Source organism: Pogoniulus pusillus, chromosome 3, assembly GCF_015220805.1.
Source record: "Pogoniulus pusillus isolate bPogPus1 chromosome 3, bPogPus1.pri, whole genome shotgun sequence".
NCBI lineage: Eukaryota > Metazoa > Chordata > Aves > Piciformes > Lybiidae > Pogoniulus > Pogoniulus pusillus.
In genome coordinates, this window is record NC_087266.1 from 19,361,024 (window position 1) to 19,376,078 (window position 15,055).

The 15,055-nt window shown below is 43.8% G+C and overlaps 1 protein-coding gene across 4 annotated transcripts; it reads right to left on the bottom strand.

Moving 5' to 3' along the window:
• Positions 1-4,584: 4,584 nt before the first annotated feature.
• LOC135190309 (gap junction beta-6 protein) lies at positions 4,585-14,024 on the bottom strand. 4 transcript variants are annotated; one of them, XM_064171574.1, is made up of 3 exons: positions 13,792-14,024; positions 13,213-13,287; positions 4,585-6,431 (listed from the first exon to the last, which is right to left on the bottom strand). In XM_064171574.1, the coding sequence occupies exon 3, from the start codon at positions 6,407-6,409 to the stop codon at positions 5,618-5,620; it is 792 nt and encodes a 263-aa protein (XP_064027644.1). In that variant the 5' UTR covers positions 6,410-6,431; positions 13,213-13,287; positions 13,792-14,024; the 3' UTR covers positions 4,585-5,617. The 4 variants fall into 4 exon arrangements, with proteins under 4 accessions (XP_064027644.1, XP_064027636.1, XP_064027627.1 ...); XM_064171566.1 differs by having other exon boundaries at positions 13,213-13,290; XM_064171557.1 differs by having other exon boundaries at positions 13,788-14,024.
• Between the last annotated feature and the right edge of the window lie 1,031 nt (positions 14,025-15,055).

Sequence of the window (15,055 nt, forward strand, 5' to 3'; positions counted from 1 at the left end):
GTGGACTGTTTGGTGGGTGAGAAATTAGTTATATAGTCACATCCAGAGGCTAGTGGCCAATGGCTTGATGTCTAGATGGAGATTGGTGACAAGTGGTTTACTTCAAGGTTCCATATGGGCACTAGTACTGTTTAATATTGTCATCAATGACATAACAGGATTGAGTGCACCCCCAGCAAATTTGCAGATGACACCAAGATGAAGGATGCCTGAAAGATATGATGTCATCCTGAGGGACCTGGACAAGCTTGAGAAGTGAGTCCATGTGAACCTCATGAGGTTCAAGTGCAAGGCCCTGCACCTGAGTCAGGGCAACTCCTAGTATCAATATAGGCTGAGGAATTAAGAGACTGAAAGTAGCCCTTTGGAGAAGGACTCGGGGTTACTGGTGGATGAAAAGTTGGATATGAGCCAGCAATATGAGCTAGCCCAGAAAGCCCACAACAACCTAGGCTGTATCAAAATCAGCATGACTGGCAGGATGAGAGAGGTGATCCTCCCCCACTACTCCACTATGGTGAGATGCCATCTGGAGCACTGTATTCAGCTCTGGAGTCCTCTGCACAGGACAGCTGTTCAAATGAGTCCAGAGGAAGGACACAACAATCATGAGAGGAGTGGAATATCTCTCCTATGAGGATAGGCTGAGAGAATTGGGGTTGTGCAGCCTGTACAAGGGAAGGTTCCAGGGCGACCTTATTGCAGACTTTCATTACTTAAAAGAGACCTATAGGAAAGATAAGAACATACTTTAGCAGGGCCCATTGCTACAGACGAGGGGTAACGGTTTTAAACTAAAAGAGGGTAGGTTTATGCTAAATACAAGGAAGATTTTTTTTACAGTCAGTATGGGTGGCGAAGCACTGAAACAAGTTGCCCAGAGGGGTGTTAGAAGTCCCAACCCTGGAAAGATTCAAGGTCGGGTTGGACAGCTCTCTAAGCAGCCTGATCTAGTTGAACTCATTGAAAGGTTTTGGATTAGATGACCTTTAAAGGTCTCTTCCAATCCCAACTATTCCATGAAATAGATTTATTTCAGGAGTACAATACTAAAGCCTTGGTTCAGCAAGGGGAATAGAAATAATGGTGATAATAGATAAATGTACGCAGCATTTGAGAGCAGAGGTCTACCTTGTGTTGGCTGTGGCAGTGCTTGCCAGCATGCCATCACAGGGCGAGGATGGGTGAGGCCCTGAGCTGGCACAACATGCACTGCAGAGTGTGCTCAGCACAGGGACTGGAATAGCTGCACTTGCTCCAACCTGGCAGCAAAGAACTCAAGGCTGCAGTACGTGAGGGAGGGTGGGCAGCTTAAGTAAGGAGGGTTCAGACCATGCCATGACTGGTATCATTTCCTTCTAGCACTTTAGCATGCAGCATGGCCGAGAAGGGCTTAGATCAATGGCAAAATAAAACCCCAGGGGGCTAAGAAGGAGAGGGCTGGATTCAAGGGGCGTCAAGTGCCATGGAAACGGTCTGGCAGCTGCTCAGCCTATAGAGTGGTCAGGACTCCTGTCTGCTTGATTGGAAAGCAAGCGTAGGGTGGGAGGTGACACACGGAATTTACAAGGGAGCTTCTCCAGAGGCTCAAATTAATCTCTGCCCCAGGCATAACATAGGGGAAATCACGGGGTGGGGAGATGCAGCAGAGATGAGCAGGGACAGTTAAGCCTGCTGCCATCAGAGAAATTGGCTGAGGGACCACAGGGCAGTTCACTATAGTGCCAGTATTATACAAACTGCCTGTCACCAGTGGGTCAGAGACTAGTGGGGGGAGGGGGCGGGGAGACCCTCTCCTCAAGGGATGGCTACAGAGCAGGAAGAAATGGCAGGCACAGAGAAGGGCTGGGAGCAAGCAGACTCCACAGTTCAGAGCAGTCTCAGCCTGCTTGCAGAGACACAGGGTACAGGCTTAACCTTCCAGGGGGAGTGACCTTGAACCTGACCCTAGGTGGTCTCGACCCCTCCCCAGGGGTGGGTCTGAACACCATCAGGTGATTCATGGTTAGCCCACTCCACCTTCCTGTCTAAAGGTCTATAAAAGCAGGGGACTTCCTGTTCTGACTCTGCGCTCCCTGCCTTCCTGATTGCCAGCACCATCATCCTGTTCCTGGTTTCTCTTGGTTTTACCACCTGGCCATCACCCACGAGCTGGACAAACCCATGACCATCAAAAAATCTGGTTTTCCCCACCCCCCCTTCCCTATATCTTAGTAACTTCCTTACCTCAGACACCTTTTTAATTTATTGTTAAACTGTATTTCTTTTTAACTTCCAAAGCAGAGTGAGATTACTTATTTGTGTGTGTTTACATCTAATTCCTTTCTTTTGGGAAAGAAGGGGAGAAAGGGAAGTGCCCTCTATAAATTGGTTCTATCAAATATATCTAAGTCTCTGGGAATTTAAATTAGAACCGAGACCCAGAGGAGATCTGAAACCAAGAAAAGCAGCTCAGCTTTTTCGTGCAGAAAGAGTTAACTACTGCCTCACCTGCTCAGGCTGCAGGACAGACTGTGGTGGGAAGATGACTTGGAGAAATAAACCACTGAAACTTGACCATTTCTTGTGATGCCATGTACTTTGGCCCAACGCTAGAGGAGATGAGTCATTTAAAGAGGGCTCTGAAAACGTCAGAGACATCCAGAAGAGTTACAAAAGTCAAGGGATATTCCAGATAAGGAGAGTGTCCTCAATTAGGGTTGCACAGAGAGTGACAAGGAACAGCCCAGCCAAACACATCTCAGTCACAGCTGCTCTTCCCTGCTGAGTCACTTAGCACTAGTGAAGTCTTGGATAAGCTCCGGCTTTTTGATTCACAGCTGCCCTTGTTAGAAGTTGGACAAACAATGACACATTTATCTGTTCCTGACCCATTTGCTCCTGACCCATCTGGCTGCCCAGCAACAAGACAGCATTGCTTGACTGCACTTTACCAGGTCCTGCTACTATCCAGGAAAGATGCAACTAACCCAAAGCCATTTACAGCCATTTACAGCACAGCCACACAGCTAGCTGTGCTGAACACACAAGGCCCACATACACCCACTCTCTTCATTTAAGCTCTGCTCACTTACCCAGGCTTAAAATAACAAGAGGTGGAACTGATCTTCTAGAAAAATCCAACTGTCAGAATAAACCCCAATATTTGAACTCTTAAGCAGGAAATGAAAATACTATACAGAGAGCTATTGTCATAATCTCTCTTGGGGTTTGTCAGACCTGTGCATTACCATAAGCCAAGAAAAAACATCCCTCCTCCATTTGAGGAAGACTTAGCTGCCTTAAGTTGTTTTCCAGGTTTATTTACACTCAGCAAAGGGCAGGATTGGACGTGGCACTTGGTGCCATGGTCTAGCCTTGAGCTCTGTGGTCAAGGGTTAGACTTGATGATCTGTGAGGTCTCTTCCAACCTTGGTGATACTGTGATTTCAACTTGATCACTGAAAGTGGTGACACATGCTCAGACATAATCATTAACTGATCACCACTCATATGCCCTATATGGTATGTGATTTGCAGTATGCCCTGGATGAAAGTCCATAGTTTGAGCTGCTCCATGCAATGGTTCTATAACTGAAGTAGCTATGTCTCTACTCTCTGGGACCAGCATAAAACAAGGCCTGTGTCCTTGCACTTTACCCTCAGGCAGACTAGGAGTGAAAGACTAGGGGTGAAACAAGTGCCTCAGCATCTATTTTCCTCAACCTTTAAGGAGCAGAACCCCTAAGCAAAGGTTTCAACCATTGCCATTGGTACACAGGGAACTTGAAACCACCAGGAACAACACCCACAAAGGCAAACTCTTGTAGCACTTTTCACTTTTGCTTGTATATTCAGTCTGGAGGAAAAAAAATTCAACTACTCTAACATAGTTTAGTGTGTATTTTTTTCCTCAAGCTCTATAGCAGACACACTCAGAAGACTACCAGCTATTTAAAAAGAAAATGTGCTGTGAAGGCAGGAAAGATCAGGAGTTTGCCAGCTGAAGAGAACAGATAAATGACAGGGCTCAGCTCAGGCCCTCATGCAAGGACAGAGCTGACTCTAGGTATTTCACTCTGCTGTTATTTGCGCTTACACTGTTAGGGTTCTACCAGTCACACAAACCAACCTACTCAAACCTACTTAAAACATATGCTGGCACATCAAGAAAAAGACACTGAGTGTAATTCTGTGCTCTATGTTACACTTCTTGCAAGAGCATTTCCATGATGCAAAAAAGGCAGCTAATTCGTTTGCACTGGCATAAAAGAGGCAAGCAGCAATTCTGCTGAGGTGTGTCCATGTCATTTTCATCACGATGCCAGGAAACACACAAGGCATCACTTGCATTACACCTACCTCTGACTTTCAGGATACCCATCCCACAAGCACATACTCCCACACTCAACAGTTGCATGTGTGCCTCCCTTAGAGTATAAAAAAAAAACCCAGACCATCAGCGCTCTGGCTGGGAACAAGGAGTGTGTATGGGTTGTATCCTCCTGAGAAATAAAGTTTCTGCTTGAAAACATTTTTTTCACAAGCACTTGTCCTGTTTTAAGATCTCACTACCATTCACATATAGACTCTCACTTCATTGAGAAAGGTTAAAGTGTTTGCCTTTTATTCAGAAGACTTGTTCTGTTTCCAGTGATAGTTTTCCATGTCCTTCAAACCAAAGAGGCCCTAGTTTCATAACAGCACCATCCATAAACTACCATAAAAAAAGCAAACAGATCAAAATCAGGTTAAGTGCCATGATGTGATAGAGCATAAAGCAACAAATACAGCTAATACATTAGAGAAATGAACATTTACATGAAGTTATTTATGTTGCTATAAAACTGGCAGTACGCAGTTAAAATATAGGTAAGCTTACCAGGTCTGCTAGGTGTTTAAAGCGAGTCTACTTAGGCTGTGTCTACATTGTCATGCTGGTTTTAGGCATGACTTTGCACTCAGAACCTAGCTACCTCTATTACCCACACATGTAATGTGCTGGCCTTTCACACAGCCTTCCCCACAGCCAGCAGCATCTAAGCAACTGTCTCAAGCAGTGCTTGCAAAGCTGTAAAAGCTGCAGCCTATCACTGTTTCCTCTCTATGAATATGGGATGAGAGGATTCATTTGCATATGCCTGGTTAAGGGAAAAAAAAAGCAAACAAACAAACCACAAACAAAACCAGTCAGCTGTGTACTACATAACACCATTAAGTAACAGGGAATCTCAGATTTTAGAAAAATATTTTAATTGTCAGTTCACAAGTAAAAACTATCACTACTACAAAACACTGGGTATACAACTAGAATACCTAGCTTGGAAAGAAATTTGTTCTTATTGCTGTTGCATGTAGTTTTCAGGAGCTGTGTCTGCATGAAGGCATGAGTGGGTTTCCCACTTGTCACAGTTAGCTTGTAAGGGTACTCATAGGAAGATAGACTTTCCTATGTAATCCTCACAATTTTCACATGTTAAGGCTGCCCTAGGTTTTTTCAGACATGAATAATTGACATCTGACACTATGCATCAAAGTGTCACTTGATTTAAATTATTTCATATATCAAATTTCACTTGCAGCCTTTATTTGAAGAACCTTCACTCCAAAAAGAGTGAACTCCAGTAGTGACACCATCTTAACTACTTGTAAATCCTATTACTGTGTTCTGGCAGCTATCAGATATTAACTCGTTCATTTCATTTTGTTTTGTTTCTTCCTTATTCTCATGGTTGGGATGCTGTTTTTTATTTGCAGCTTTTTTAGATCTTCTGAGGAAAAATTTTGTCAGTAAGTAACACAATTCAGCCACATTTAAAAGAATGCAAATGCTGGACACAGCAATCATGAAAATAGTAAACACTGTCTTTTCAGTAGGTCGAGAAACAAAGCAGTCTACTGTGTTGGGGCAGGGCCAAGCATTACACTTCATTAAACGAGGCATTCGGAACCCATCATACATGAAATAAAATGCATACATGAAGACTGCCTCAAAGACCAGTCTGAAGAAGATGCTGCTGGTGTATGTCCACCACAAGGAGCCCTCAATATGAAACCTCTGTTTTCTGATTTCTTCAATGTCCTTGTATTCACATTTCTGGTCTCCTTTTCTGAATTGCCTTTTCTTCTCATGCCTCCTGTAAGCTACATGCATGGCCACCAGCAACGCAGGTGTGGAAACAAAGATCAGCTGCAGGGCCCAGAGTCTGATGTGAGAGATGGGAAAAAAGTGATCATAGCAAACATTCTTACAACCAGGTTGTAGTGTGTTGCAGACAAAGTCATCTTGTTCATCTCCCCAGACTTTCTCTGCAGCCACAACGAGGATCATGATACGGAAGATGAACAGGACTGTGAGCCAGATCTTGCCGATGCTGGTGGAGTGCTTATTTACACCTCCTAAAACGGTATGCAGAGCTCCCCAATCCATTGTCTCCTTTTAATTGTCTAACCTAAAAGACAAATAAAACTAGGATTAATAAAGACAGCAAACAAATATCTATCAAAGACATGGCACAAAATAAAGGCAATATCCTATAATTGCTGCCTTTCCATTGGCCCTGGCAACATTTTATTGCTACAGAGAGATTACCTACAAGTAGCCATAAATAATAATCCAATCACATAGCAACAGGTGGTATTTCTTTGACTACACACATGGTATCACATTCATTCAACTTTTAGGTGTATTTGCCAACTGAAGACAGACATTATCTACAGCTAGAATTCCTATTAAGCCAAGCTGGCCTGTCCTCAGCTTTAGAATGTAATCAATGTTTTCAGAAGTATATTCCAATAACAAAGACAGACTTTGGGGAACTGCTGATGATGATCTGCACCTTCTGTGAGCAGGCCTGAAAAACCTGCATTCATAGATTGAAAAACAGAAGTGTGACTGTAAGGCTCTATTATTAGTTGAAGCAAATTACACAATAGCTTGAGGCAATGAAGGGGAGGTCTCAGTCATTATCCATCTCATTTTGAGTTGGAAGTTTAAAATCAGTGCTTAAAGATTCATTCCAAAATTGCATTTCTCTCCACTAACTGCAAACAGAGCCTAGAGTAACTAAACAAAGACTCCTTCAGTGTCAGTGCCTGTGAGGTGATTTCTCCCTCCCCATCCCACCCCTTCCCCCAGTAACACCGACTGCATTACTCCTAGAACAGCGGAGATATTTCAGAAGCTGTGATACCGAAGTCAACATCTGAAGAGCTCAATCAAGCCAGCAGTAGTTCAGAGACTTTTCAACAGCAGAATATAGTTTCCAGTGAGTTTCAAAGTACTATTGACTGTAATGAATGGTAACATTTCATCTTTGTCTCTCACATAGCACAGCACAATTGTCTGTGTTTGCTCAGTTTCCACAACCAACCTTCCACAGAGAGCACGTAGGAGCATTTCAGCCCATTTGCCCCTACCTCTCCACTTTAAATGGATTGACAGAAAAAGTTGGTTTGCAAGCCACTCCCAACTCAAAAGACCTCTCACCACCCAGGACACTTCAAAAGCACTCACAGATCTCACTGCTCTGACAGTCCTCATTTTATTTCTCAGGTTTAATTCTTTTGTGTCTCAGAGTTCACCTTTCTTTAGCCTTTACAGCACATGGCATTACTAAACAGAATCACGTTTTCAAGGCGAAGCTAGAAAACTGAAACTAGCTGAGATAGTAACCAACCTTTGTCCCTGTTGGGCTCTAAGGCTTGTTTTCATGCTGGTGGAAAGTCATACAAACTTCTGTGACACTCTAGAGTGATACAATGACTGACAGATACCAGCAAAGACTCACTATCTTGTCCCTGAAGGGTAGTACCATTATAATTGTAGGGCCACACTCAGGCAGCCTACATTCCAATCCAAATACACTGGCTCCAGTGTTTCCTAACTATCTGGCTTTAAAAAGCTCTCAATGCAATTTAGAGGATCCAATGAAGGCAATTCAGAGCCTGCTGAAGTGTCCACCTCTCTCCAGTAAATAGACACAGTGACCAAAGCAGAATTTAAATTAACTCAGTACAGCCCTTCACACTAGTAAGCCATCAGTACTGATCAGTCCAGCTAAACATTGTTTGGGCTGTCTGTACTGGTTTACTCCTAATTTACTCAAAAGCTAGGATGTTGACTTATGATCACAGGTTACCTTTCTTCAAGATGCTTGCTTTTAAGACCTTCTTGCTAGCAGGTAAAATATTAACTGTCTTGATGACCACAAGAAAAGAAAGCAGGAAAGCTACTTCCCTTTAATGGGTGGTAGCAATATTGCACCTGGACCTGAAAGCAAACCCTTCCAAGCCTCAGCACAGATCTGTTCTGCTACCCACTGAATCTCCCATTCTATTTCAACAATCAGAGGGCCACAGAAGTATACTGCTGTTACAGTAAGAGTTAAAACCAATCATAAAATATCACCACGCTCCACTGAAAAACAGGGAAATAGTTCTATGCAATCACACAACACAGAGAGGCACTTAGGCAGGTGTTTTGGAGTTTGTTTTAATGTGTTGGATTTTTTTTTTTTACTAGTAGGCTAGATAGCAGCAAGAGAAAAACTACAACTTAACTATTTCTGTAGTTCTCCAGCTTCTGAGTAGTGTTTTGAGCTCTGTGTTGCCACAGCTAGACTGCCTTCTGCTTTAAAACCAGCTCCTGTAAGCCTACGTTAAACCGCAATGACAGGGCAGTGCATGCACACAGTGAAAATCCCTGCACTTCACAACGCCGATGACAATTATCACAGAGCTTCTGTCTACAGCTCGTTAACAGACTGAGAAATCACTAGTCAGTGGTGAAAATCCACAGCTTCAGCAAACCACAACGCAAACACAGTAAAGGCAAAACAACAGAAGATACATTATTTTCACATACACACTAAGCTCTAAGCAAGTATAATATTTGCTGCTCTAAGTATTATAATATTTGCTATAAAAATATCTAGGAGTTTGTGATGGTTTGGGTGTTCCCTGCCCCCCCACACTTTAGAAATCACCCAGACTAGGCTCAGTCGTCTCTGGAAATATGAATGAAGCTATCTAAAATGTTTTGGTAAGAAGAACTAGATCATAGGCTGTGAAAGGAAAACCTCAAAAAGAGGTCCACAAAATGTTAACTTATGCATAAATTCAAAGAAATATCACACTCTTCTTCCCATAGCTATAAACTGGATACCAATGTAGTTATTCTACTAAACAGAAACATTAGAGGGTGTTTACAACACCTCCTATGAGAATCTACAAGGTACCAAAAGTTACTAGCTTGGTGTGGCGCTCCACCACTTTCAGCAGTGCCTCCAAATACTGATATGATCAACTATCTGCCAAGCCTAAAGGCACCCAAGCAAGAAAGCACCAGTCCAAGTGTTCTAATCCAGCCTCCATCCTGTAATTGTGAGGTGTCTTACAGCTGCATATGCTGTTTCATACCCAATTTGAAGAACACACAGATCTGGATTTCAGACGTTTTGTACCAGCATATCTTTACCCAGCTAACCTGGGGTCTACTTTATGGCTTAGGAATTAAGTGCTTGCTGTTTTGCTTATGCAGAGATTCCTATTGCTGCAGGAAGAGCAGCACTGCCAGGGCCAAACCAAGGAAGCTTCTAACAGACACAAATTAATGTCTTCCAAAGATGACATCCTTTTATTTCACCAAGAAAGGCTACAGCAATTGCTAACTCTCTCAGACTTCTTACATAATTGTCAGCTTTCCCCATGCCTCAGTTTCTCAGACATTAAACTGGGGATTACAAAACCTCATCATCTCACAGAGCTCTTCTGAAATGCTTCACTACAATTACAGGCTTCAGACTCATACTTTGTTATCAGTGGACCAAGACAGATAAGTAACAGTTCAAAGGTGGAAGTACAGAGCTTGAATTCAATCATCCAGGATGTTTCTGTTGTCTGAAAAGGAATACACCTCCCTACATTGCTATAGCTTTAATGTAAAGTTCAAACTGAAAGAAGGCAAAGCTTTGAACTCAGACTTTGGCAACCAAAAACCTTTAATTTGACTATCATAGGGAGCTTCCAGCTACTTTAAAATTAAAGCCACGTATTAAAAACTTCAAGGAACATGCACCTGGAACATTCTGAAATATCAACAAGTCTACTTTCCTAAAAAGTTGAATAAAGATCAAAAGAGAAGTCTAGCAATCACAAAAGCCTGTGCAATTCTCTCTAGTACCTCTTAAACTTTTTTTCTGAACACCTATCTCCAGATCAGAGTGGAAACTGGAGAACAGAAGAGCCATGACAGAATGATTACAGTATATCTGATTTTGACACAAGAGCAGGCAAAGACTGATCAGAAACAGGAAACCTCTGACAGTTGCAGGTCCAGACACTGCAATCATTGTCCTTTTCTTCTGCTCCAGTTTATGAAAACAGAAAGCACTCTTTGCTCTAACTAAATCCAATGTTAAATCCAGACATGGCCTTTAACACAACAGATCAGGACCCAGTATGTAGGCAGTTAAATGTTAAAACAGTATGCCAGCTGAACACACACAGCATCAAGCATTAACTTCTACCCACGATGACCCCCTTATGACTATTCCATATTCATGCCTCTACATGAGTTTGAAGTATTCTTTCAGGCATATTTGGAAATACACAAAGAAGGTTTACCATCCTTCAGAAGATCTCTGCACAAAATTCACTCCACTTGTAGAAAGCAGGAAATCAGAAGTGCTAGTCATGCTTGAAGACATAACAAGACAGCACAAGTCCTGCTGCCATCCATTTTCCCCTATAAACCTTTCCTTCAAAGTGTGTTTTAAATTCCATATTGAAAGCCAGTCAAATTCCTGAGGACTCTGTCTTCACTGCTGTAAATGTCTGAATAAAGGTGGGGTGGGTTTGTTTTGTTGCACACACGGCGTCCTGCTCTCAGTCATGATAACAGCAACTTTTTAGTCATGACACTTTTATATTTTGTGTGGTTTTTAGCCTGTTAATTGCATAAGCCTGGGGAAGGGAAATGAGAAAGTCTGCATTTCCACTGTGAATCTGCCCACTCCAATGTAATATTTCCTACAAAACTGGTAAGTCACACAGGCAGAACTTGTGCCTTTTTGGAAAAGGTAATTAAATTAATAAACACAAAAATTTTATACTGCACTGTAGCTTTTCCTTGAGTATCTTGTTACTATTTCTTTGATGAAGTGATAGATGAGCAACTTTGCCCTTTAAAAAAAAAATAACACTTACAGGAAGAAAAGTTTGTATGAGATAAGGAACAGAACTAGTTTTCAACTTTCTTTTATCAAGTAACAGGAGATGAGTTTCTCTTTTCCCACATTCCTCCTGTTTTGATAGCACATGCTCTCTCATATATCACCACTTTCAAGTTTTTCCTTACACAAACTGGTGTTTAGCCAGGCACAGTTCTCCTATCACATAATTCATCAGCCACCATTAAATAACAATTAAAATCAGTGAGGGAAAATGTCAAAAGAAAAAACAAAGATTCCACCTACACTCCTGTTTGGTGCAGTTTCTGCGAACACCCATTTCATTAGAACTGTTTACAAGACGACCAGAAAGAAATAACTTAAAGCAGCCTTATTACTCACAGCTACCAATTCAGCTTATGCAATGACTGCTATTAAGAACTTGTACTTACATATGAAAAATGCAAATTTTCCAGCTGCTGAGGTAGCCTGCTATACCTATTTCACTATACAATTACTTTTCAATTACATTTGCACAAGTTAAATGAAGTTGCCCAAGTAACTTGAATTATACTTGAAGGGATACAGATCAGCAACACAATCCACGTCCCAGGCTTCAGAAACTGTCCTGGTCAGGACACAATTAATTCCTCCACAGGACTATTTTAATTCATGGATCATAATTGTTCAGTTTTTAAGCTCTTTCTACGAGTTCTGAGACAGTTCTGTCTGTCTGACACATGCAGCGTAGGTGTAACCTAATGGCTCTGCAAACATATTGAAGACCCAGAAAGTTCTGGGTTCAAAAAGGCCTCTAAGCATCATAGAGTCCAAAACACCCTGCACAGGTTAGGGTCCTCTTTAACTAGGTAAGGTTGCTCAGAGACCTGTCCAATTTGACCCTGAATGCTTCCAGGGATGGGGCTTCCACCACCCCTCTGGGCAACCTGTTCCAGTGCTTCACCACCCATCCTCACAGTAAAGAATTTCTTCCTTGTCTCTAGCATAATTCTTCTCTAATTTGCAGCCATTACCCCTTGGCCGGTCACAACAGGCCCTGCTAAAAGACTGTCCCCATCTTTTCTATAAGCCCTCTTCAAGTAGTAAAAGTCTGAAATAAGGTTTCCCTAGAGCCTTCTCTAGGCTGCACAATCCCAACTCTTTCATACCAGAGACGTTCCAACCCTCTTAATTTTTGTGGCCTTCCTCAGGATCCATGACTTTTCTGTGCAGAGAACTCCAGAGCTGGACACAGTACTTCAGGTAGGGTCTCAGCAGAGTGGAGCAGTAGGTGAGAATGACCTCCCTTGACCTCCCAGCCACACACTGCAACATTTAGCTGACACATGGAGGTGCCTCCTTCTTTGAGGCTGAGGCTAGGCCCACCATTGCCATGTCCTCTAAGCCAAACCTAACACAACCACATGCACATCCTTCTACCTGCTACCTTTCTCATGGGACTCTTCAAGGCAAGTATCTCGCAAGCAGCACTTCCAGACTGAACAGTGGAGAACAAGACATACTAGAAAACAGATGTAGCTTCTTTTAAAACAAAAGTAAGGACAAAAATATATTTTATTCCACTCAAGACAAAAAATAGTTCTTCTACTGGGGAAAAATGAAAAGCAAGAAAGAAAAGGGAAAGAAAAAAAAAAAAGAGAGAGAGAAAAAAGAGAGAAGGGAGGAAGTCTTCAACACTAGAGACTCTAAAACTAATAGCCCATCCATGAATGCCCAATGAAGGCGAAACCAGCCATGCCCAGCACATCACAAGACCACGGCCAGCTACTGTTGTCAGCTAAGCAAGTACTCTTGCCCTTACTCCAATACGTCCCTCAACGTTTTATTTATGGGCTTGCATACTCATTCCTATTCAGTCTTATTCCAGCCCTTAGACTCTGAAATAAATTTACTTCTGACTCAGACCTCTAATTTCCTATTCCCTCTGTAATTCTGCGGAATGTTTCCAGATCAGATGCTCACACGACCTGTCAGTTTTACTGATGCAAGCTGTTTACCTTCACGCAGTTCTCTTAACAGCTGTAGGCGTGTCACAAATTACCTGTAATTGTGGAAGCCTCTTTTTGCTGGGTGCTTTCAGCCGGATGGGTACTTCACATAACGTGCTTACGAAGAGCTGCTGAGAGTACGAATTTAAAACAGCGACATCGTTAGGTGTTAAATGCATGATTAACACCGGACAGAGTACTCCCAATCAAAACTGGCCGCGGGGTTCAAGCACTTTCCGCCAGGCTTCAGCTGAAGAAGCAGAAGTAGGAGCCCCCAGGCCGAGCTGGGGGTGCCTCCCATCAGGCACAGGGCGCCGCGCACACAAGCACCCCTCCGCCGGCCCCGGCCCGCTGCGAGTGCAGCCCCAACTCCCTCCCTGCGGCGGGCAACGCCGCCACAGCTCCCGGCTCCGCGGCACAGGGCCCCGGGCCCGCGGTAGGGTTCAACAAGTGTAGCGGCGCTAGCACGCAGGGACGGCGGGCCCGACCAACCCCACACCGCTCCTTCCGCCGCCACCGGGCCCTCACCTCACGGCCAAGCGTGCGCGAGTGGCCTCCCCTGCCGCCAATCCAGCCCGGCCCCGTCCGACCCCGCCGTAGGCTCGCCCCCTCCTATCGCACCCCTCACCTGCCTCAGTAGTGCCCGCAGCCTCTGGAGGAGGTTGGCGCCGCCGGGAGCTCTCAGGCACCCCGGGCGGGCAGCGAGGACTTAATGTGAATCTAGCGATGCCTGAGGAGCAGCCAGTCCCAGCTTCACCACCCCAGAGCTTTAAGGTCCTTCCCCGTTCACCTGCCGCCGCTTTTAACACGCCCCTCGCCCGCCTCCGCCCGCTCCCGGCTCCTCCGGCCGCCCGCGGAGGCGGTGGGGAGCCCGGGGCGGGGTTAGGTGCCTATCCGCGCTGCTGTGCCCCTGGCAGGGGGGTTGTGGGGGGAACGCGGCTTTGAACGTAGGGGGAAACGGCCCAAATAACGGCTGAAACGACTGAATTAAGCACAGAAGAGGAGGCAGGAGGGGTTCTGTTCTTCCCGGGGGCGGCGGGAGGTGGCCGCAGCCCGAATGCTTCCCGCCGCTCAGGCGCTGATTTGGAGATGCAATGAGGGGAGAGGAAGAGGGGAAGGAAATAAAGATAAGCGCAAATACGCTGTTGGGTCTTTTTGTGTTTGGGGATTTTTTTTCCTTTTTGACGTTCGCTTTGTGTGTGTGTGTGTGTGTGTGTGTGTGTGTGTTCAGAGAAAATTATTTTTAAGATGATAGGGTCGTGTTTTCATCTTCTCAAATCTAGGTCTTCAGAAAGGCCTTGGGACAGAAGAAAAAACAAACAAAGAAACAAACATGGCCTTTTCTCCTGGAAATCACTGAAGAATTACTGGCCAGACAGAAGGAAGAGCCAGTAGTTCCTGGCTTTTTGAGGTTTGTTTTCAAGTGCGATTGAAATGCTAAAGCAGTGCCCTGCAAACTCGCAGGCTTTCACGGAGCTGAAGATATTTGTCAGTGCAAAGACCTGTTTTGGAAAAGTTTTCTGTTTCTAAGGAATACAGTTGCTGGGGAAACAATTTACTTTGGGTTCAAAAATCCCTGCCCAAAGCTGCATTCTCTATCTTGCACACAGGCACATCAAATAAATGGGTTCGAATTATCTTTTAACTAAATTTCCAAAGAAAACATACAGCACAACTACAATAGCACTCCATTAGTCCAGGTTTTGGGTGAAGAATGCACAAATCTGTGCTTTTATTACAGTGTAAGTGTTAAAATGGTTGCCACACAAGTTCTTCTGCCTTTTAGCTCCAGATCTTTGAATAAAAAATAATCACAGAACAAAATCTTTTGCAAAAGTCAGTGGCTTCATTGATCTCATGCTCAGGAAGAAGAGGCAAAAATTTCTAGCATAAACA